Source organism: Ruditapes philippinarum, unplaced genomic scaffold, assembly GCF_026571515.1.
Source record: "Ruditapes philippinarum isolate M1 unplaced genomic scaffold, ASM2657151v2 ctg670_1_1_1_1, whole genome shotgun sequence".
NCBI classification, from domain to species: Eukaryota; Metazoa; Mollusca; class Bivalvia; order Venerida; family Veneridae; genus Ruditapes; species Ruditapes philippinarum.
The window spans coordinates 177,351-203,903 of NW_026851756.1; the positions used below are offsets into that span (position 1 = coordinate 177,351).

The window sequence follows — 26,553 nt, forward strand, 5'->3', positions numbered from 1 at the left end:
CTGCATGAAATAATGCCACTCAACTCGGTCTTATAAATAGGCCCCGTAAGTGAAGATATGTGTGAATATATATATATATATATATATCCTGTCTATTTCAGATCAATACCTGTCGCCAGCTGTATCTATTCTTTGGAAGGAGTTTTTGAAAATGTTAGTTCTTCATCGCATGTCAGTTCACTCTGACGCTATCGTAAGAGTTCATCGGAGATAAGGGGAACTTTATATTTTAACATAATGTAACTTAATTCAAAAGCAACACAAAAGCACTTTACCGATTGATGAAAATCGAATCCGAAGTAACAAACATATTGATATAAGAAAAGATGATTTTGGACTGATTACTCTATCACTTGACTAACTGAATCAGTATTTATGTAATACATATTTTGTAGTCAATAATAATATATCAACATTTAACTAACTACGGTATAATATTTTATTTTACTTTACTTGTTATTTGATGCAAGTATTTGAAATGAATATTTTTCAAAGCCTGTACAGACATCAAGGATACCAGATCATAAAGAAAAACTTACTATTTCAATTATAATTGGTGTGTAAGTAATCACCCGAGGAGTCAAAATGCATAGTACCTAGTTTAAATGCTTACTAATATTACTAGATTATTTCATAAACATCTAAAATGTATGAGATTTGGCTGTGATTTGAAATATAAATGTTCTTGTCTTTGTAATTACATATTATCTTTGTTATTTGAAGTATGTTAAAGAAAACAAAATATAACAAATAAATGAAAATCTAATGCTACTCGTTGTTTACTTATTTCATTTCTACATAAATATTATATGTTATTTTGGTTTTGGAGTGATATATGTGGATATATTACCTGTTAAGATTTTATATCACCCGAGCCGTTAATTAATAAGGCAGTTGGGTTGTAGCATGTGGGATGGAAAAAAATTTTTTTTTGATGACTATATAAATTGACAATTTATATAGTCAATAACAAAAAATTTTTTTTTAATTAATAAGGCAGTTGGGTTGTAGCATGTGGGATGGTGGGAGAGGGGAGGGGTGGTCATTATGGTCTTTGACACTCGCCGAATACCTGTGGTGTGAATCAAGTTCATATTTCAACAGTTCAACATTGTTCAATTCATTTTAAACCTAACTTTTAAACAAATGAACATAGTTAATAATAACAATTATCCTCACAGTTTATGCAGCGAAGTAAAGTTAATCAATTTAAATATGTTTTTTTTATTGAATATATCTGCATGGATTTATATCTAGATCAAAGTTGATCTAGATAAGATATGTTACAAAATTTGAACAAGGGAAATACACCAATTTATGGGGGAAAAGGGAACAAATAATTTGATAAACAACACATTTAACAAGTGAACAAGTAAATTAAACATGAAACATTTGATACACATATTATTTCAACAAAAGAATCGAAAACTTAAATAGTTTTCAAAGAAAAAAAAATAACTTTATACACATTGTTTTACACTTATTATGTACAACAGGCACACATTAAGTTTTCATTGAATGATTCATCAATTTCATGTACTGTAGAAGAGATGGAAAAATATACAATTTCAGTCAATTTAAGGGAAAATCGTAAGGGACAGTTCATAACTGTTTATTAAAATCATTATTAAAAAGTGATGAAAAATTTATTTAACATTTTTTAGTCCAGAATCCAGGACAGCAATTTATTTATTTTATTATCTTGAAAGAAAATCATTTTTTCACCTTCAAGCTTAAATTAATAAGAATAATTAGATCTATAATGTATCTGTTTTTTTGTTTTGTTTGTTTGTTTGTTTTTTTTTTTAAATTATGAGTAGATCTAGGTCTACAGTAAGTATTTCAAAACTGAAAAACAGAAAAGTTGCCAGAAGTCAGAACCAAGGATGTGGTGCTGGTTTTACTTATTGTTATTTATTGTTATGTTGAAGGTACAGTTCATATAGACTGGGGCCTTGCGGACACTGAGATTTGTCTGGGAGTTCATTGTATTTGTAATTGCGTGATTATCAGACTCAAAGTCACAGAACAGTTCATCCAAATTGAGATCAGCAAGTTCAGCTTGAGATACGCTTTCATTTATACTGGGCCCTGGTAAAACATTTGAATGTATTGGCAACAAAGCAGATGATGAAGGGCGTGGTGCCATTTCAAGGGCATATGTTGCTGTTCCTTTTATTTCAGCCTGACCATAAGGGAGACTTTTTGTCTTTTCTTTTGTAATAGAACCGATTGCTGCTCCCATCATTATCTTCTCTTCATCAGTTACCCTTTGGTACACTGAAAGGACTGACAAAGATTTATGCCCGGTTACTGACATAATTTGTGCTGGCGAAAAGCTGTATTTTCCCAGAAGTGATGCACCAGTAACACGTACACTGTGATTAGTGTAAACCTGAAAAGTGACAAAAATGTGTACTGATTCAATGAAATTCCTCTTAATATAACATACTCCGATAAAAGGCCTCTTCCCAATTGAAATTTTCTTTAAAATCATGCAGTTTTCACAAAGATTTGAACTGAAACATGCTTTTTTACTTCCCAAATCAGCATTTTTAGCAATAATTTTTCCCAAAATCAAGAGGCTAAGGTCTCTTTCCAATAAAGTGAGAACAATCACTGTGACCTAAACTCATATTTTTCTACCTACTGTTACTGAAAGTTTCCTCAGAGAAAGAAAATTTATATAACTTATAAGGGACATTATTAATTTTGTTAGGCTTATCTAAAGCTACTGTTCTGTTTGATCCATTTTCTTTTCATATAAAGGTTTTCCCGAAATATATTATACATCTTGGTTTATTTTTGAAAAATCTGAATATTATTCAAGTTTTTTTGTTAAAAATTAATTGTGGTGGAATATTTCTCATTAAATATAAATTTCAGCCATTATTAATTATGAATTTTTTTTTATCCTGCTACTGTCTATTTTATCAGCTGGGTAAAGCCTTGCCGGATAAACTTATCTATCTCCAGTCATTACGTCATATGATGACGTCACATATTTAGCAGCAAAACAAAGGTGCATATAGATGATTTTATCGGGGAAAAAGAAGAATGAAACCATTTAATTATTCTAAAAACATGATAAAAAGCGGGATAAATCAAATACATGGTTGATGTAGGGATGGAGAAGGTTTATCCGGTTCGCTGCGAAAGTGAATCTTGGCTCGCTAAAGCTCGCCAAGATACACTTTCTCGCTCACCGGATAAAACTTCTCCATCCCGACATCAACTATGTATTTTCTATAAAATTCAAATCTTGGCTTTATTAATTTGTATTTCGAATTTAGGATTGTGGCAAAACTTTCAGGATTTCTTAATACATGGAAGTATGCAAAAGTTACTTATTAAACTTCTTAGTTGAAATTTTAGATTATCCATTATTTTTAATATTTCAATAAATTAAACATATTTTCAGTATTTGTTTTTAGAAAATTATTAAAATTTTAGATATAATTCATATAGGACTAGAGTTCAACATATGATAGTGTTTTTTGGAAAACTATTTAATTCATATAAAGTATGGTTTACGGCAAAAGGCATTATACCTTTGATAGAGGGACACTTTTACTGAGTTTTGTCATGAATTTCTGGAGTGTGTCTTTTCCCATCGGCTTGTTCTGGAACCATACATCATCATCCGTTAGGTAGCATTCTTTTGGATATTGCCAGAGACGGTTTGTGCCAGGGTTTAGTTTCAATATGTACTTTTCATATACTCTGTTTGGGAAAAAAAAAGAAATATTGAAAGGAAACAAAATTTAAGCATGATGATGAATATACACTAGAGTCTTTAATATACAAATGTTTGCTTTGGCTATGGTTATTTTTAATTGGTAGGTTAAGTAGTGTTGCTTAGTTATAGAAATCTTAGATTAAACCTGGCGACAATGAGTTGGATGGCATCCAATGATACCCCTGCAATTAAGCAGATAATACTTCATGCCATGAAAATGATTATAAGATATCTTTTCTCATTGCATGAAGGGGGACCAGGAACCAAAAACTCTTTTAAGTTAAATTTTAAAGCAACACGCCTCCAGATTCATGTTAATTTTCATAAAAATTTTGGAATTGTATTTGAAAGTAAAATATTGTAAAGTGAGCAAAAAAAGCAATTTACATATTGCAATCGGTACTTACATTCCAAGGAAATTACCAAAAAGTGCAAAAACAACCTTTATTGCGTTAGTAACGCTGTAGAAATCAAATATGATGATAAAATACTGCAAATTAAGTTTTAAACAGAATATAGCATGTAAATATTATTTGGATCTTGAATGTTTTCACCTTCCTTTAAATTTTAGTAGATCTATAACGTATTTTTTCTAAATATTGATTTTCTTGAAATATTTTGGCTTATCTGGAGGCGCGGAGCTTTAATATACAATGTTTACTTGAACTGTAAATGTAATTGAACTTATTATTCAAAATAACTGTATAGTCCTCAAACAGAATATTATCATATAAATGTATCTACCTAACAGGGCAGAGATCACCACAGTCAGTGTCTTCTGGCATATGGCCAGAGATGAGCTCATTGTCATCTCTATGATTTTTTGTTAATTCATCCAGTTCCTTGCAGATATACTTTTTCCCGTTGGGATACGTTTTTATTTTGAATGTATCTTTTGTCATTGAATACATGTTTTCATTTGCTCTTCTGCAAAAGTAGAGACGGATGTTCATTTGAACCCGATTAAGTAGACCTGTCGGAGTATTCGGAGACAGGTAGACACTATGATACAAGTTAACAAGGTCACTGTCTTCAATTTTAGGATAATGGTCGACAGATGCTTTTCCAGGTCTTTTTATTTCACATTGTGCAGCCTTGTACGCTTCATTAGCAACTGCGAATTCAGCAGGGCTATTTATTATGTCAAAAGGTTTACTGTGTGGTGGTAATTTAAGGTATCTGTTCATACCGTAACGTAAACTTTCTAATGATTTTTTCTTATACAGTTCTCCATCTTTTGTGCGTGCCTCTAGATAAAAATGTTGTAACATTTCAGCAAGTTCTTCTGCTGATAATAATTCAAAATTTTCATTCATGTTTTTTTCTTTCAAGTATTCTTTAAAGGTATTTGCTGCCAGTTTGTTACATTGTGTTGTATTCTTTGCTATTACTTTAAGCTTTTTGTTTTCTATATCATTTTCAGAAAGAGTAGCAAAACGTTTCTTTTGTTGTGTTTGTTCCATAATTATCTTACATCAATTACAGTATGTAAATTTTATTCCCTTTATAATATAAGTAAATTTGTTTACAAATGTTATTAATGTTTAAAAGCTGATTGTAATCACTTACTGTTTTCCAAAAGTTATTTCTTTTATTTAATTTTGAAAAATTTATTTAGATTTTTAATGAAAGCCATGAATTTTTGTTAAAATTTGCATTCAGTACAGATTATTTTAATTTAATTATTTGTTTATTTATTTTCAAAAGTTCGTCTGTAGATGTATACATGTACAATTTACTTTGGTACCTAACGAATGTAAACAAGAGAAAATGAGTTGTTTATTGAAGACACTTTTTTGGAATTAATATAAAGCTTTGACGAGATTATATTTGTTTTAAATGCTGATGAGATTGTTTATCATTACTTAAGCTTGGTAATTGTTTATATTTGACGGTTAAAAAGTGCTTTAATATCGGGATTTACATTGCGCAAAATTGAACCGTACGCGCATCTTCACAGCGCATATTGTTTACAATGTGGGGTACCCAACGGGGAAATTTAGTGTGTATATTACCCGCCTGGCTCGGTTATATCAATTTCGTTCGGCGGATCAATATCCAATCAAAAACGAGGAAAAAATCTGGAAGGGTAATAAAACAACATATTCTTCCATTATTACAAGTGAGAGAGAAGAAACAGTCAACGCCTGAATATTGGAAAGTAGCTCTGCTTCAGATGCTTTAAAAATAGTTGGAACGGGGTTGGTTGGTTTCTTAATTGTCCCATACTTCCAAGTTTTTTTGTCAAGTCTTTGCTTTTGAAGATTATATGCATGGTCTCTGGCAACAATAATAAATAACATATTTCTTATCTAAACATCGAAAACAAGATATATAATTAAATGCTAAAACAACTTTTTACAGTTAAAAGGTAAATGTTTTTGTGTGCATTACTAGATAAACCTTAAAACACTAAATAGCAAATATACCAGAGACATTGAGGTTTATATATTTTTGGACGATTACAAAGCTGTCAAACTAATATTGCACGACGCGCTTGTCAACCGTCCAATAGAACGAATATTCGTTCGAGCAATTACCTCTTTTGTTCACGCTATCAATATTTTCAACAGTTGGACATAACTTTGTTTCTACAAGTCCAATATGTACGTAATAAAGACTTTTTGAGGCCCGCATGAACAAAAAGGCTAGATGACAAAACACAAATTTTAAATGGATTGTTTTATTACTCAGAACATGAAAACGAGGCTTAAAATATAACATTGTATCCAATAATGGTTTATCTTGGATGATAACGCTATGCAAACGCTCCAATTTTATAAGACGTTACATATAAACAATTATTTCACCCAAGGGTTATATTTTATTTTCACGGCGTGTTAAGCCTTCTATTCAGTAACATTTTACCAAGAGCTATTTTTCAAAGCGCTATTTTACTCCATTGAAGTTAAGAGTCAAAATAAACATTTTTGTTGTATATAAAAAGAACAACAGAAATAGCGTCTAAACTATTCAGAAAATAACGTATCTACACCGCTGTGTGCGAATCTGTTCATATGGTCTACATTTTTTCGACTGTTTATACACAAATGTCAGTCATAAAAACAACTCCAACCATCGAAAAGAATGAGTTAAAATGTGTAGACACAACAAATAACACCGAAAACTTTCGTCTTTTAAACAAATTATAACTAAAAACAATGCGATATACTCGATTCAATTTTCAATTTTACCAAATGACAATGTTTAGTGCACGATATCTCATAATAACATATGAATATTTCTACATGGTACCGATGCCCAGCACGTTCTTCATGCACATTTTCTATAGGTATTAAGAACAGATTTTTTTCAATAAAAATGTTGTAAAATGAGACTTTTCCCACTTTGACGGTCCGACATCTTTGAAGTGTCTACACATTAACGACCACAGTGATATACAAGCTTTTCATTTGATGTGTGTTTCAATTTTCACATTTATTTCGTTAACTGCAATATTGAATGTGCAAATAAGTTTTAAACAAGTTTTTAATATATCACATAACACACCTAGAACTAGCCTATTCATATTCATAAAAAGATGAATTTAATCCAGCTAGAATTTTTATTTTAAAATCTGCCGAATCATTTCCCTTTTTCAGAATATTTATCTGAATGACGTTTGGATTCAACAAGTGCTCCAATCAATGCAACTTTCAACATAGTACCTTACATGGCCGGCAATATTAAATAAATTATCATCTTATATTTATCTTTCCTTGTATCTTGAAATATTCTTTTGTGTATTAAAATAATTAGAAAGGGTGAGCTTTTAGGAAATTATTTTAAATTCGCTCTTCATGGAGAAAACTCACACATTGTAAGGACTGAACAGTTGACAGCTTACCGATGTTAGAAGCATTTTCTGTTGTCAAAAGTATTGATAACGTATCAAAAGAAAGTGTGACATAAAGTTTTACAAACAATAAACAACGTACCAAATCAAAGTGTGATATAAAGTTGGACGAAGATAGTCCAGATTATTCATAGAAAGTGTGACATGTATTATAAATTCTAACATGCTTCACGCTGTTCTTCTATCAAGCAGATATGGTAACAAGTGCATTATGACAAAATTTATGCGCAGCATTAAAAGGAATGGTTACACGTCACATGACGTCAGATATGACATCTTTATACCAAATTACGTCCTAAAAATAATTCTACGTTTAATGTAGATCAACATCTTTATTGATTCCCTTTTTAATAGCATGTTAGAATGGAAATATATATTCATGTTTGTGCACTGTACTGTAATAATGCACTTTTTTAATTTTACTGTGCATTTTTCTACAACTATGCACTCAAAATTGATATTTATTTCCTACACAACGTCCCGGGAAAATATAAGCAAAATATATCATGGTATGTCATTTAACATGAAGAAACATAATAATAGTATGAGCCGTGTGTGACATATTTTGTCACAATAGAGGGGTGAAGGAAAACCATTACAACAAAATAATTTAATCTAATGATAAAGGAACAACAAACAGAGAGAAAAATTAATAAATACGTGAAAGGGCCGCCCTATTAAAATAAACTCATTTATCTCATTACATTCTATAAACTGTTGATTTAATAAAATTTTCAATTTCATAATTTTGAATATATATAAATATTTATATATATGTATTGAGATATGGAAAACTTCCTTCCTAGCAGCGTTAAATGCAAGATCAGTCAAAAACAGCAAAATCAGAACATCCTCTAGCAGGGATATTTTACTCGGCCATACAAAAAATAAAAAAACCCTGATTATTGTTTTGATTTTATTTCAAATTCATATATACATGTATTGTGTACACCATCTCTCAGGCTAAACATAATATAAAATATCATAACTTTATGTCTATTTTAACAACAATAATAATGATACTAGATTTAGCAGTATGATCCTTTACAATATATATCTGTGTACAGCTTCATCAATGATTCAAAAGCTCAACATGGATCAATTTGAACATAATCTAGAACATTTTTTTTCAAATTTCGAATTGTTTAGAAATAAATTGCGTGAATAAAGTAGAAAAAAGGCATTTTAGTCAGTTCCTTTTGTTGACCGTTTGAACGAACATTTCATAACTTTATCATAGACATGTAAGATTCCATAGTCATCCTCTGATAGAAAATTCACAAAAGTTGTATCTTTTCTGCGTGTTGTTACGAGCCAGGCGTAACGAGAAAGAAGAGCCAGCAACAAACTTGTTAACAATAACAAATTTATTACAGAAAAATTATTAAAGAAAAAAAATAAAATAACAAATTATCTTTACAAATACCTGAAGTCCAAATAAAAATTACAAATGTCTAATCTGATCCTGGAATGATCTTTTTTTAATAGCACAGTTAAATCCAAGTTAAATCCAAGAACACTTTAAAATAAATTCCCACAATAAAATCCACAAGAATAATTAATAATCCAAGCTCCAATAAATCACTTAATTTCTAAGTTGAATAATACTCCAAATATATTGATTTCTAAAAGATCACTGATGACTTAAAAGGTAACTGATGACTTAAAGATAAGATTAATGAAAAATGTCTCCTTATATATATTAACTAAGAAGTTTCCAGAAAGGTCTATTATGTTCTCAAGTAATCATAATCTAGCAACTTCAACAATAAAGATCATTCCAGAAGTTTCTATCTAAATATAATGCATGAGTTTTTCTACAACAGGTAAGAACCTTCTAGTACATACATGTAGTTTATGTTCTAAAAATAGAACAATGATAATATTGGAAATACCAACTGGTCAGATATAAATTATATACATGTAATATGTTGCATACATAACACTTCCCCTCTTCAAGAAAAAGAAATATGAATGAAATGAATATTTCTTTTACATAAATTCAAACAATTAACTAACAAATAACATAGGAGAAATGTTAAACAATTTTATACATTCATATATATGTGTATTACAAACAATAGCAAACAACAACAAAAAAAAAAAAAACCAATCATATCATATAAATGCTATTACAAACAATAGCAAACAACAACAAAAAATAATCAATCATATCATATAAATGTTAAATTTAAAATACTGCAAATAACAGTTTTAGACACGTGAAAGTGCATCAGGGATCAAATTATCTTTCCCTTTAATGTGTCTAATGTCAAGACTATATTCTTGCAAAAATAAGCTCCACCTCAACAACCTTTGATTTTTGTTTTTAAGTTTATGCAAGAAAGTGAGGGGATTGTGATCACTAAAGACAACAACAGGCAACTTTGAAGAAGTTAGATAAACTTCAAAATGCTGAATAGCAAGAATAAGAGCAAGGCACTCTTTCTCTATAGTAGAGTAATTTTTCTGATGTTCATTAAACTTTTTAGAAAAGTAACAAACAGGATGGTCGACACCATTGTTGTCTTCTTGGATCAATACACTTCCAGCACCTATGTCACTAGCATCTACAGCTAACTTAAAGTTTTTATTAAAATCTGGTGCCAAGAGAACTGGTGCACTCTTAAGTATGGCTTTAAGGCTGTCAAATGCCATTTGACACTTGTCATTCCAAATGAATTTGTTTCTTTTCTTTAACAAATTTGTCAATGGTTCTGCAATAACCGAAAAATTATTACAAAATTTACGATAATACCCTGCCATACCAAGAAATCGCATCAGTTGTCTTTTACAAGTTGGCACAGGAAATTCAGAGATAGCTTTGACCTTAGCTTCTATTGGTTTAACTTTACCCTGTCCCACTACATGTCTTAAAAAAGTTAAAATTGCATGACAAAATTCACTTTTGCAAGATTAACTGTCAATTTAGCATCACTAAGTCGGTCGAAGAATGCTCTTATTGTTTTGAGATGTTCCTCCCATTCATCAGAATAGATGATTGCGTCATCAATGTATGCGTCACATCCGTGTAGACCAGATATTACCATGTTTATAAGTCTCTGAAAAGTTGCTGGTGAGTTTTTCATACCAAATGGCATGACTTTATATTGATATAAGCCGTCTGGTGTTACAAAGGCTGATATTTCTTTAGCTCTATCAGTAAGTGGAACTTGCCAGAATCCTTTTAGAAGATCAAACTTTGTTACATACTTTGCTTTTCCAATTTTGTCAATACAGTCATCAATTCTTGGTATAGGAAATGAATCAGTTTTTGTTACAGAGTTCACTTTACGATAATCTGTACACATTCTATATGTTCCATTTGATTTCGGTACAAGAATACATGGAGAGCTGTAATTGCTTTGACTTGGTTCAATAAAGTCATTATCCAATAAATACTGAACTTCTTGTCTTAGGTACTTTTGTTTTACAGGATTTGTTCTATATGGATGCTGTTTTATTGGTTCAGAGTTTTCAAGAATGACGTCATGATGTATTTTGTCAGTCCGTGTGGGAATATCAGGAAATAAGTGTTCATATTCATAAATAAGCTGTTTCAGTTCATCTCGTTTCGACGGTTCTAAGTGAGCAAGTTTTTCATCCAGATTTTTCAGAATATCAGAGTTTTCAAGCTTCGCTGAACCAGGATCAGACTTTTCAAAATTTTCACACCTATTAGATTCAATTGAACATTGATTTTGTGGAACAGAGTTTACAAAAGATATAGGTTTACTAATTTCGCTATCTCTGTCAAAATATTCTTTTAACATATTTATGTGACACATTTGTTTTTGCTTTCGCCTCCCAGGAGTATTAATAATATAATTAAGGTCACTGACTTTCTTCTCAATAGTATAAGGACCAAAGTATCTTGCCTGTAATGGTTTTCCAGGTATAGGTAAAAGAGCAAGTACTCTATCACCAGGGTTAAAACTTCTTTCATGAGCATTCTCATCATACCTTGATTTCATTTTACTTTGTGTTGATTTTAAATTAAGTCTAGCTAACTCACATGCATTAGTCAACCTATTTCGAAAATCTGATACATACTGAAGCAAATTTAAAGATATGTCATCTTCAGACAGGAATTTCTCTTTAAGAAGTTTTAAGGGTCCTCGGACAGTGTGACCAAATACTAATTCAAAAGGACTGAAGCCAAGAGATTCCTGAACAGATTCTCTTACAGCAAATAACAATAAATGAATGCCTTCATCCCAGTCTTTTTCAGTATCAAAACAATATGACCTGATCATATTTTTCAGAGTCTGGTGAAATCTTTCTAATGCACCTTGACTTTCAGGGTGATAGGCTGAAGACCTATATTGAGTAATTCCTAACTCGTGCATGACCTGCTGGAAAATACCAGACATAAAGTTTGACCCTTGATCAGACTGTACTGATTTAGGTAAACCAACAAAAGTGAAAAATTTCACAAGAGCCTTAACAATAGTTTTGGCTTTAATATTCCTTAAAGGAATGGCTTCAGGGAAGCGCGTAGAAGCACACATGATAGTTAATAAGTACTGAGAACCTGATTTAGTTTTTGGTAATGGACCTACACAGTCAATAATAACTCTACTAAAAGGTTCATCAAATGCAGGAATAGGCTGTAAATGAGCTTTAGGTATTGTCTGGTTAGGTTTTCCAACCATCTGACAAGTATGACAAGATTTACAGTACCTAGATACATCTGCTTTAAGGCCAGGCCAATAAAAATGACTGAGAATTTTATGGTAGGTTTTATTAACACCTAAATGACCTGCCATGGGTGTTTCATGAGCCAAGTGTAATATTTCCTGGCGATAAGATTTAGGGACCACAATTTGGTGATTTACAGTCCACTCCTCTTCAGCAGGGACATCGGGCGGTCGCCATTTTCTCATTAAAATCCCATTCTTTTCATAATAACAAACAGGGACTTGTAAAGCTTCATCTTCACTAAAAGCCTTTTGATAAAGGACTGAAATCTCAGGATCATTTTGTTGTTCCTGGATAAGCTGTGACCTTGACAGCGTATCATGACCTTGATCTTTAGATCTTGGTGTAGAAAAATCAGATATTGAAAAATCTGTCTGAGTTTCAGGCAGAGTAGGAGTGAGAGAAAAATTCATTTCATTATCAAAAGACTGACCTATAAAAGTATCAGCTAAGTCAATATCTGAACAATAATTATCTTCTTGAATGGCCTTCTTAGCCATAGCTCGAGTAACTGCACATGAAGGGTAAAGGTCAGGAATTTCCTGCTCAATGGGGTCAGGTATCTGATCCACGCAAGGAGTGTCAGTTACAAGTGGATTAACCACTACCTTATCTCCAGCTAAGTCATTACCTAGCAATAAATGAACACCTTTAAAGGGTAAGAAAGATCTTATACCTACAGCCACCGGCCCAGTTACCAAATCTGAGGACAAATAAATATTATGGAGAGGGACATTAGAAAAACCACACTCTACACCCTGAATAAGGACACTAGATCCAGAAGAAGTCTTCTCAGAAAAAGGCAGTGTATCTGCTAAAATAAGAGATTGAGAAGCTCCTGTGTCTCTTAAAATTTTAATAGGAGTAGGTGGGCAAGTATCACCGATAAGTGACACGGAACCTTCCGAAAGGAATGGTTCATAAATCTCCATTATAGAATCAGACTTGGGTTCTTTGACCTTCAAAATTGCATTGTTATCAATACAAGACTGAGGTTCAGACCTTGAAGTGGTAAGACCTGTGGGTTTGGCCTCATCACGTTGTTGTTGCCTCCTTTTTAAGGTAAAGCAATCAGAAATAAGATGTCCAGTTTTCTTGCAATAATTGCATGTAGGACGAGATAAGGGATTATGACCTTTATGTTCATCAGATGACTTTGGTTTGGGAGTATTTGACTGACTAGATGAGCCAGATAAATTACCAGAATTGAACTTGGAATTAAAATGTGAGGGTGTGGACTTCCCTTTATTTATAAATGAGACTTTGTGGGTTAAAGAATAATCATCAGCTAGACGGGCAGCTTCTTCTAAAGTTTCTACCTGTTTTTCATCTAAGAAAGATTTAACATCAGAGTGAATACAACGTTTAAACTCTTCAACTAACATGAGCTGTCTGAGCTTTTCATGATTTTTATTAATTTTCTTAGATAGACACCACCTATCAAAAAGTTGTTCTTTTTCTCTAGCAAATTCGACGTGGGTTTGACCAATTTCTTTCTTAGAATTTCTAAATTTTTGCCTGTAGGCCTCTGGTACTAATTCATAACCTTTCAGAATTAATTCTTTTACATTATCATAATTAGAGCTTTGCTCAACAGTAAGTTGTGTATAGATTTCACGAGCTTTACCAATTAAAACGCTCTGTAAAAGTAATGTCCAGTGCTCTCTTGGCCATTTTAAATTTTCAGCAACCTTTTCAAAATGAAGAAAATACTTATCAACTTCTTTTTCTTGGAAAGGTGGAACAAGCCTAATATTTTTAGTGACATCAAATTTTGTATTCATTCTATGTTCAAACTGATTTGCTCTCTCTTTGATTTCTAATTCTCTCATTTTAAACTGAAATTCTCTCTCTTCTCTTTCTTTTTCAAACTGCCTTTCTTCCCTTTCTTTTTCCATCTGTCTTTCTTCCCTTTCTTTTTCTAACTGTCTTTCTTCCCTTTCTTTTTCAAACTGCATTTTTTCTAGTTCAAATTTAAATTGAAGTTCAAGCTCTTTTATTTTTATTTCAGAAATTTCAGAGTGTTTTTCAACAATGTAAGAAAGTGCATCTTGTCCAAAAATATCTTCATCTACAAAATAATGAATCAGAAGATTTTTAATTTCTTGTTTACGCATTGAAGATTTAATTTCTAATAAATTATACTTTTTTGCAAGATCGAGCAAATCAGTTTTCTTAGCCAAATCTAATACCTCCTGGGAAGGTTCAGCTACAAACTTTTCTAAATTAAAAGACATGACTGCTTGCTGCTGGTTTTAAACTCAGAAAGTGATGTGTTTCAAAAATTTCAAAATGAAAGGTACACTTAATAGAACAACTATGATATCAACTCAGATGAGTAAATACGGTAATAATAAAATGTAAAATAAACAGTAATAATTTCCAATAATGTAGCAAAAAAAGAAATATTCAATCCCGGACGAGCCCCCAATTTCTGTTACGAGCCAGGCGTAACGAGAAAGAAGAGCCAGCAACAAACTTGTTAACAATAACAAATTTATTACAGAAAAATTATTAAAGAAAAAAAATAAAATAACAAATTATCTTTACAAATACCTGAAGTCCAAATAAAAATTACAAATGTCTAATCTGATCCTGGAATGATCTTTTTTTAATAGCACAGTTAAATCCAAGTTAAATCCAAGAACACTTTAAAATAAATTCCCACAATAAAATCCACAAGAATAATTAATAATCCAAGCTCCAATAAATCACTTAATTTACAAGTTGAATAATACTCCAAATATATTGATGACTTAAAAGATCACTGATGACTAAAATGGTAACTGATGACTTAAAGAGGTAAGATTAATGAAAAATGTCTCCTTATATATATTAACTAAGAAGTTTCCAGAAAGGTCTATTATGTTCTCAAGTAATCATAATCTAGCAACTTCAACAATAAAGATCATTCCAGAAGTTTCTATCTAAATATAATGCATGAGTTTTTCTACAACAGGTAAGAACCTTCTAGTACATACATGTAGTTTATGTTCTAAAAATAGAACAATGATAATATTGGAAATACCAACTGGTCAGATATAAATTATATACATGTAATATGTTGCATACATAACAGTGTAAAGACGTCATCTTAACATCAATAACACACGGGTAAAGATATTCAAGGAATACCATCCCGTATCTATCCAATCTCCTGACTGTTAAATTGTATCAACTTTATCTTATTAAAGAAAGGATGAAATATGAGCTTTGTTACAAGGAAATCTATTTACAGCGAATAAACATCATGAAATCCATTTTACAAGTACATGGTGATTACCGGATAAGGCTTACACTTTAACATTTTGTCCACAGAATGAAAGTATTTAGCATTACGTTATCTTTTTCTATTTTCTCAATTGATGCATTCTCTCTATTGCATTAGTTTACAAACTTTCATATTCATTTGATGGATGCATTTGAGTTACGTTTTCATAATTGTTATCTTTGCTACACTCTCGTCTGTCCGTATGTGATTGTTAATAACATGTACCAGTATTTACATATTGACTAAAAACAAAAGAAAAAATACGAAAACTTCATCAAGATAAACAAGAATTCGTCTTTGTAAATATATTATGTGCCGCATGTAGTATAATAAACATTATTTATTGGATATCGAGGACTGATATATTACTTTTATTGAAAGTGGTGCTGGACCGGGGACTTTTAGGCGTTACCTAAAGAAAACACAGTAATTACTTGTAAATGAACTATTTGTCATTAATCAAACCATTGTTATTGTTACAAATAATCAACAGAAAGTGTTTCTAAATTGTTTGCTAAAACGGCTTGAATTAAAGATAATACGCATCGGGAAATATGTAAAAGTAAGTAATCAGTTAGTTTTCTCCAGTCTACCTCTCTGCATTATTTCCGACACAAGCGGACAATTAAGTTATGTTCTTAATTGAATAAAATAAAAGTAAAGATATTCTTAAGATTTGAATTGTCATTTTTTGTTGGTGTTGATCCATATACGGTGTTGCATACAGCATCGCTTACACGAGCTCTGTAGAATTAATTCTTCACGAGCCCTTGAAGCAATCAAGAAATGATAAAATATGATAAAAAAGATTGACAAGGAAAGGCGGCATTCAATGAACGCAGCCCCCACCCGACCCAGCGGCAAGGAGCCCAGGAGGACCCCAAAGAAAAACAGGGCAGGGCACAAAGGCAGAGCACGGGCAGGCAAACCACTTCTTTAGAATACATAATTAGTAACTGATAAGGAACTAAAAGAAAACAAATAAATGATTTAATATAAAGCCCACGTGTTCTTGTTAAAAAATGATCATACTAATCAAACCGATGACTGTTTATATCACAATCGACTTTTGATAACACGTTCTTGTATATTTACCTTTCTAGATGTGCAGACATAATATCTCGATTGATATAACCAAGCTGCTGGTACAGATCTTCCGATGAAGCTTTTCCACGCCTGTCAAGGCCTTCATACATATTTGTGTCAGTTATGCCGTAAGTAGGATCATTACTTGCACATTTGTGTGTGTTAGGTACTACGTCCAACATTGGGTATGAATTGTTTTTATTGTTTGGCATTTGTCTTTTTCTTGCGCGGCGCCTAAAATATAATACCTTGTTATAAATTCAACATTACACCATACGCTTTTTTCAAAACATGATAAAGTAATATTACTTTTATTACAGCAGAAGACGTGTTACTTAAGGATGCGTTTGTAACTACATTGATAAGTTAAGGTACTGACAATGCAGTTTTAATCAGCAACAAAGAAATGTTAAAAATCCACAATGGAATACGGAAATGCTTGAACATTATTTCACTGCAAGATTAAAGAAAAGGCACAATCCTTGTTTGAAGAACTTAGTTTATCAGTATAAAGTGTATAGGTCATGTATCTCACTAAGACAGCTTAAGAGATGAAATACGTGTAACATAAACTAACTTTATAATACAAATGACGACAGTGACTGCACTTATCACGATTAAACCGCCACCAACTGAAAGTTACACAACCAGGGCTATAATAAAAGAAAAATGTTTATATAAATATTAGAAAAGGTGCATTTACATATGATTTTATGTTGTTGTTGTTTTTGCTCTTCTGCTGTCTCATATTGATATTTTTTGAGATGTTTTAATTTTGTACATAGCTACATCCGTTATGAACGATAAAAATATTTCTAGAGCTATTTTTTTAATATGTTTTTATATCTATTAATGCTCTACAATTGTTTGCAGTTTCCTGCGGATTTTATTTTTCAATTGATAAGTGATGACATTACTGAATATCCATTTGTTGTCTTTGTCCACTTTGTCTTCAAAAAACTTGCTCGTGCTTGTACTAGAGTTTGGCTCAGAGGCTGACGATAAAGTTGTCATTTCGGCCACAGGATCTGCACGCATATCGGTGCTATATCTGCTATCGTTATCTGTATTCAGTTTGTTCTCAATAAACTTGCTCGTGTTTGTACTAGAGCTTGGCTCAGGGCCTGACGATAAAGTTGTCATTTCGGCCACAGGATCTGCACGTATATCGGTGCTATATCTGCTGTTGTTATCTGTATTCAGTTTGTCCTCGATAAACTTGCTCGTGTTTGTACTAGAGTTTGGCTCAGAGCCTGACGATAAAGTTGTTATTTCAGTAGCAGGATCTGCACGCATATCGGTGCTATATCTGCTGTCGTTATAAGTATCCACTTTGTTCGCAATAAACTTGCTCGTGCTTGTACTAGAGCTTGGGTCAGGGTCTGACAATAAAGTTGTCATTGCTGCAATAGAATCTGCATAGGAACACTTCTGTATAGTTACATATCGTTCTAAAAATTGTTAACGTGAACACCAAAGTTGGTTATCTCATGTAATAAGTTTTCTTTTTATTATTATTACTTCATTTTATCTAAAAACTCGTTTAAGTTTGCCTGCCAGTACACATTGAAATAATATCGTAAGTGTCTCTTCTAATTAATAATAATAAACATAGTAAATAAAAGATTATTTCCGTTCAAAATACAGAAACACATTAAATTAATTAGATTAATATTGGTTATAGTGTAACTGCTATTAATTTTCAAAATACGACAAGGAATGTCACGTTCACAGAATGAAGCCCCGAGAAATTCAGCTAAACAGGATGACCGCAAAGACCCCAAACAGGACATCAAGAGATGGAGGGTGAATATTGCTGGACACGGAGAGGACGTACTAATACGTTATAAACTCATTCGATTATTTGTAATTACTTAAGTACAACATTATCGTGATCAAACTACCATCCTATAGAAAGTTCATACTTCCATACGGTGGATTGATATCATTTTTGTTTTTGATATTGTTAGAGTTAATGGAACACACTTCATAACTATATCATTGTCCTTGATTCTATTTGGTATTTAAAATTTATGACATAAAAGCCCATAGAAACGTCAATAAGATTTGCTTTAGGTGTGGAACAACATTGCCAAACAACACATTACAAAAACTTGTATTGTGTTGTCGATAAGACAGAGATGTACTGCCTGCATTTCTAATAATGGAAGTTACACGTATTTTTAATTGTGATTATAAATATGGAGGATGATTCCCTTTAAATGGGAAATTTCTGTTTGTTATAAATATTTGATCACTTTTTTACAAACGTTTTAACATATATGGATGTTGATTATTGCATAGTTATATTAAAATCTACGAATGTTTACTATGTTTTCCATCAGTTTAAAGAAAAAGTTCGAAAAACACCAATATAGCTACAATGTATTTAAATGCACTTTTATCCAGTATTATCTAAAATTTCGTAATAGGGCTGTGTTGGTCATTTGAACGACACTATTTCAAAAATCATACATGATAGTGTCAATAATAACTGTACAAACATCTTTTTTTCAATTAGAAACAAATCTTTCTAGTTAAATTGATAATGTTTTTCCTGAGGTTTTAACAACAATATGTTATAGCAAATTTCATCTTAATAGAATCTGAGATATCTAAATTTAAAATATCAAAATGCAAAAATTTTTAATAATTGATGTTTTGGTAAAATTAAACCTTAAAAGCTCGGACATTTTCTATACCAAATAAATTGATTTAAGTATTAAAGTTTTTCATAATCATGAGGGTTACATTGCCAAATAAATAATTCGCTTACAATATAAAGATACGCATTAATTTAACCCATCTATCTTTAATTTCACAAAAACTTCAACTTACGACAATTTCATTTTCATTCAGACCCTTTCTAAACAAATCGTTTTTCCCATCACATTTTTCAAAACTTACTTGATATGCATTCCAAGGTTTTTTCACACATATACCTGGCCATCTCTGCCATATTCATGACCTGACATTTTGAATAAAACCCATGTATACCGAAATAATATTTTCAAATAGAATTGAGTGTTTGATACAAGGGAAAGACAAACTTTGTTGGGCAATTGATTTTCAATTATTAATTGATCAAAATTAACTGTAGGACGTGTAAAATAAGTAGATATTTACAATATACATTGTACATGTATCTATACATTATTTGTATATATGTACTTACAGTGTTCGCCTTCATCCGAGCCATCTTCACAGTCCGGGTCATTATCACACTTCCAGAACAAAGAAATGCATTCCCCAAACAATAGACACTCAAAATCTGTTGATGGGCAGACTTGATAAATGTTTGTACATTTGATAATTTCGTCTGTATGATCATCACAATCGAAGTCACCATCACATTTCCATAAGGTGTCAATACATTTGGTTTCATTATCACATCTGAATTCATTACTTGTACATACTTGCTTACTCGCTACAAAGGAGACAGATGGTATGATTTTCTGATAAAAATCTATTTTAAACATGTTATGAAGTAGATAATTGTAATACAATTGTTACTAAAAGAAAAAAAAAACATAAAAAACTATGAAATGTCATGTTTAGTAAGTACATATATACATTAGGCTAGTGACAACATTTTGTATGAGCATTTGATGACATAGACTAATACATAGTCTAAACAATCATGCTCACAAACACAAAGCATGCATTTACCTTTGTTAAACATGAACGGTTTTGAATAATATGCTTAAACATAATGATGGTAAATTTTAAAGTTCCATTATAACTTAATAGATACCAAAGTAAATCACTCCTAAGTAGTGGAGTGTCTAGACTATCATGGTCCTAGAACGCTCACTTAAAACTGTACTATTCATACGTAAACCAATTTTATCCAAAAAAGACAAATGAAATAAAAAATGGTATAGGGAGGTAGGTGTTACTACAATTTTGTTCGTCAGCGCTATTCAAGCAATCTATATCATCGTCACATATAAAATCATAGCTGATACAAAAACCATCCCCACAAGAAAAGTCATTATTTGAACATATCTCTGTGCCAACAATTTCTTCTGAAAATGAAAAGATGTTGGACATATGTTGAAAATTTACTGAATACATTTTTCTAAAACATGCATCATTCAAAGATAATGGCAACTTGAACGTGCCTTTGTTTGAATATCAAGGACACTACTTCTATGTTGTAAACAATGTCATATTCAACTTTTTACCTTTTACCTAATGCCAGAATATTTTCTAACCATTTTTCACATAAAAACTCCCATGTTGTAATCGCAAATTTAGCTTTTTACCTATAAATCAAACATCCAATTTGGGCTATAAAGGATAGATAGTATATTTTTATCACTTATATACTAGTAGAGGTATCAGTTCTTGTACAAAGAAGTAGTGATTACTTCACAGTAAATTTTCATAAATCATTTTAGCATCCGAAATGTAAAATCAAAATGAGTACACAGAACCGTTTCAAAAAGTGATAAAGTAAATTTGTTAATTAATTTTCGATAGCTGCTTTTAATACTCCTGAAATAATTTTGATGAAAAAATTGTTAAAATCGTTGGCAAAGCCGTGAGCAATTTCATATCCACTGTATATCTTTTGAATCAATCGAAGGAAATCAAAATTATTTGATATAAATATTAATGGTAATGATACAATGTGTAGGAATTTGATTTGACCTTTATCGATAAATTTCGTTAAAAATTAAGTTTGAAATTGTGTTACAACTGCGTACTTTTTAAACTGTAAACTGATGGGGTACTTTTATTAGATTTGCAGGAAAGCTATCGAAACTGTTGACCACACAATATTTTTAAACATGTCAATGACATGGAAGATGTTGAACAAAAAAATAACACTTTTATTGTACGCAGATTGTTTTACTTTTTTAGTTTCTGGTATATATAAATCTAAAATTGAATGTTGTCTAACAAAAGACCTTGAGCAAGTTAGTAAGTGGCTATTGATAACAAATTGTCATTACATCTAGGGAAACAGAATCAATTCTATCTGGGTCACATGTTAAAAAAAGAAACAAACCTTAATATTATTGGTAATGGTACTTCTTAATCACACTTTGAGTCGGTCAAATATTTTAAAACCACCTAAGACTAAAGCTTGAGCTTTGAGACTATTGTTATATCAGTAATTAAAAGGCAAATGCAAGATTTAAGTTTCATTGTTGACAATAAATGCTTTATCTTTTTTATACCAAGAAAATGTAAATATTGTCTTTAATCTCATGTCATATTGACTATGAGTGCTCGGTTTTGTATAATGGTAGTTCTCAGAATCTGAAAAACAGACTCCAAGCTATTCAGAAAAAATATTATTAAATGTGTGCTTAATCTTGATCAATATAGAGCACATTTAGAAGTTAGGCCGGTTACCTGTTTTAAGGAGGGTCTAGCAAATCATTCTTAATCATGTTTTTTTTTAAAAAAAATACCTAATGATTCTGCCCCTTTAAATATGAATGAACTTTTTAGTTCAGCCATTTCTGTACATAATCATTAGTACCAGGTAAAGTAAAGAGTCTTGCTTCAGAATTCCTTAAGTTTAAGGGTTTGGTAAAAAGTCATTTTTCTGCAATGGTTGTTCCAAATGGAATATACTACCACAAGATATAAAGAATTCAACCAATCTGCAACTGTTCAAAGGTTTCTGTAAAAAGCAACATCTTTTAACTACATTACACTCACCGCGGGTTTTGCTTTTTCCGCGATACCACCGCGGACGATTTTTTATTATCGCGGACAAACGCGGAGGTTCGTCCGCGATGAGAAGCCTAATTTCCCCCGCGATCCCCGGTGTTCAGTTGTTTCCACCGCGGACAAAATTCTGACGACCGTTCTTCATTCATCGATAAAATCACTCACCCGTTTCCCGCGGGGGAACGCCATGTTCAGTTGGTCAGTATAAATTAACCTCCAAAAATAATAGACGTTTTATTATTTTTAACGTCATCTTTTTTACACAATGACTTGAAAATTGACCACAATCGTCCCCTTAAATGTTATTATTTTCCAATGAATGCATAATAAAGAGTGTTCTGGACGAAGGTTGCTGGTTCGAACCCGAGAGGCCATTGTACATCGCAAATCAGTCTTATACAAGAAGAAAATACAACATTTTTTTGTAATAACTTTTTTATTTCTTTTGGCGAATAATTTCCATCATGACTGGGTATAAAAGCAATTTAGGAACTTTAAATACACATCATATTTGCTCCGACAACGGTCGCAAATAGAAAAAACGTTATGTTAAATTTCAGCTGAGAGGAGTAGTCAAATAGGAAATTTTGCAAAATTAATACAATTAAAATGCACCGACAACGGTTTCACGTGTTATGTATGTCCAATAATTACACAAACATTTTTGATGTCCTTTGAATCATATCATAGTGTTGCAAGAGCACCGACAACGGTTGCATCAAGCGATTGACTAATGTCTATTCGATTAGCAATTGACTGATATTTAGGTACTCCGTCGCCCAGCATAAAACATGTGTCCCAATCATGACGAAGCGTTGTGATAGCTGACTCCTGAAATGTAAAACAAGCACAGCAGAAAAAAGGGTTGCGGAGGGCGGGAAATTAAAAACCTAGATTAAGATTTTAACAAAAATTTTAAAATATGATCAGCAGCTACCTTTCTCATAGAGTTCCAGAACGAAAAGGAAGCAGCGGGCTCGCGCAGCTCCTTATATATAGTGTTCTAAATATAGCTCTCAGACTGAGCATGCGTATTGATACGCAGTACAACTGATCGATAGATTAAGACATGTGTCATTCATGTAAAATAAAAGAGTTTAATCTTGAATGATTAAACTTTGATATTATTTTCCAATGAATGCATAATAAAGAGTGTTCTGGACGAAGGTTGCTGGTTCGAACCCGAGAGGCCATTGTACATCGCAAATCAGTCTTATACAAGAAGAAAATACAACATTTTTTTGTAATAACTTTTTTATTCCTTTTGGCGAATAATTCCCATCATGACTGGGTATAAAAGCAATTTAGGAACTTTAAATACACATCATATTTGCTCCGACAACGGTCGCAAATAGAAAAAACGTTATGTTAAATTTCAGCCAAAAAGGGACTCGAAGAATTAGAGTACCTTCCGCCAAAGCGGTTTAACATAACGACTCAACCCAGCCACGTTGAAAACTCTAGAAGTTAATATTAGAAACCTGATTTATATATAAATTGTTTAGGAATAACTAACAACCAATACTGATAAAAGTGACAAATCTGTCTTTACGTCACTAAATCACATCGGGAAGATAGGCTGAATGAATAAATGGCCTCGGAAATATTATTTAGCATCAGGTCATACATATGAGCATTCAAGCAGACAATGACAACAAATTTAAGATCTAGGTAGGTGCTGACTTTAATATCAGTGGTCTAAATAGTGAGGTCAAATTAAGAATAAAACAATGAATTAGGACCGAATCTGGTGGTCTTAAAAGTGGATAAGCGGGGTGGTCTTAATTCTGGATCATGTAACCATTGATATAAAGAACAGAAAATTCCATTCTTTTAAAAATGGTCTTAATAGCGGGGTGGTCTTAATTCCGGGGTGGTCTTAAGGAGGGATTCTACTGTATATTATAGCTACTGGGAGACAAGTGTGTATCGTCGTACCTAAAGAACATTGGGGCTAGAGTTTATATACCGGTATTTTAGGTAGTGACCCCGCCATTTATTACATAGGTGACTATAGAGCTGTTTTATACGTTTTCTTGCTCGGTCAGCGTGATATAACGCCATGATCGCCATGGTAGATTATGTGATCAAATTAGTTTTGTATATGGAAACTTACTTCTGATAATATCTATGATTATTTTGAGATCTGCAATAATAGCCGCAGATATTTTAAGGCCTATATCCTTGCCTCCGCAATGAATACGAATACAGGTTTGGGTTCATTTAGCTTAAAGGACGTTAAGTAGGCTATACTTTGTTCGAGATCCTCGATTTTCATACCACCCATATGTTCCCAGCAATAGTGTTCCTAACACCGTCTGGTGTTGAACACAGTCTCTGATATGCACCGCTTAAAATGAAGGAACCAGTATAAAGAAGGAACCAATTATCAATACCTTAAAGAGACTTGGAAATTTGGAGCTTAATCGTCAATATTAAGGTAAAGGTATCCGCCAGCGGTCTACCTATACTGTGATAGCAAATGTTACATTTAAGTTGCCAAAAGCGGATCGCCGACCAATAACAACATTATAATTGACATTGCGTTTGTTAGACTTATAGCAAATATCACCTCACCAATTATGACATAAATAATACATAAATATGTATACCATCGAATCGATCTGGTATTATTATTATCATTATCTTTGTCAAATTACCATTATCATTCTTAAATCATATTATCATTTCATCATTATATTTATCAAACTATCATTATCACACAGCGACGACTATCATCATTTCGTCGTTATCATCATATCATCATTATCTTAACAAATTATCATTATTTTTCTGAAATCATTTTTATAACAACACAAACATTATGATGTTATCATCATCATTATCTTTATAGTATTATCATTATAATTCTGAACTCATTATCATAACAACACCAACATTCTGATGATATCACCATCATTTCATCATTATCTTTTATCAAATAATCATTAATCTGAAATAATTATCGTAACAACACAAACATTCTGATGTTCTAATCAACATTCATCATTGTCTTTATCATTTCATCACACAACTTTATCTTTATCATTTGGTATCATTATCTTTATTAGTTCATCATTATCTTTATCATTTCATCACACAACTTTATCTTTATCATTTGGTATCATTATCTTTATTAGTTCATCATTATCTTTATCATTTCATCACACAACTTTATCTTTATCATTTGGTATCATTATCTTTATTAGTTCATCATTATCTTTATCATTTCATCACACAACTTTATCTTTATCATTTGGCATTTGGCAGATCCTTCACAATATCTTTATAATTTAGAAAAAATAAGTAACTGCTATCACTTGACTAATTAAGCTCCGCGACTCAACTATTATAAGACACATTAGATAACACGAAAAATAATTTCGCACAAAGACATCTTAAAATGCAAAACAGAGAGGAACTAGCGAGAAGAATTCAATATTATGAACTACTTATTTATGTCATTTTAAAGAATTACAGGCCACAAAGGCGATTAAATGATCCGACATCGGCTTCAGGAAAACCCATAGAGATACTTTGCATAATATTGTCTGAAATTAACGAATATGTACATGTACATGTATATGACTTATAGGTATCAGACCTCCACCTATCATGTGTTTTGATAGTATTTATAAGACATCCAACTCTATACATTCCTAAAGCTCATCCTATCCTGTTGTTATGCAGACCAATGAATTTTAACAGTTTTTTTGAAAACAACATTGAACTGGTAAGACAGGAGACCCATCAAAATGGAAAAAAGGGGGTCATCATTATGTTGGCAATAGTTCAGATAAGAGTGAATATTATCATAACAAAACTTGTAGCAGTTAATTATTATTATCATTATCATAATAATTATTATTATTATTATTATTAATTTCGATATCGAGAGAAGCCCCTTGACCTCTTTGGTCAGTTTTCAAATGTTTCATGTTTCGAACCCATGATAATGTCATGTGTTGACAGGAAATGATTTGATGACCTCTTGTTCCGTCAAGTGATTCACTTACTCTAAGAAGTACAAATATACGCGAGTGAAAATGCAGCTTCAAATAACATGTATTCCTACAGAAAGCGACAGAAACTTTGTAAAGCTGAAATTAACTTTTTTATGTTATGTTACAGGCTGACGTGTCATTATTTTAGACCTTCAAGCATACGTTTAACCTTAATATTTTTTCTTTTGTGTGTGTGTGCGTGCGT

At 31.8% G+C, this 26,553-nt stretch overlaps 2 protein-coding genes and 1 long non-coding RNA gene across 4 annotated transcripts in view; all 3 read right to left on the reverse strand.

Moving 5' to 3' along the window:
• LOC132738934 (uncharacterized) overlaps nt 1-18,073 on the reverse strand; it is an 80,799-nt gene extending 62,726 nt beyond the window's left edge. The window contains exon 1 of the mRNA XM_060726575.1: nt 17,571-18,073. Coding sequence (XP_060582558.1) covers nt 17,571-18,054 — 484 coding nt within the window. The 5' untranslated portion in view covers nt 18,055-18,073. The remainder of the gene's footprint in view (nt 1-17,570) is intronic.
• The window catches only part of LOC132738903 (location of vulva defective 1-like), a 176,048-nt gene that overhangs the window by 115,887 nt on the left and 33,608 nt on the right, over nt 1-26,553 (reverse strand). The gene's annotated exons all lie outside the window — the stretch shown is intronic.
• Nucleotides 15,381-17,354, reverse strand: LOC132738897 (uncharacterized). The gene is made up of 3 exons (XR_009626933.1): nt 17,231-17,354; nt 16,663-16,887; nt 15,381-15,809 (listed from the first exon to the last, which is right to left on the reverse strand). It is a non-coding gene; the product is annotated as an uncharacterized LOC132738897 (long non-coding RNA).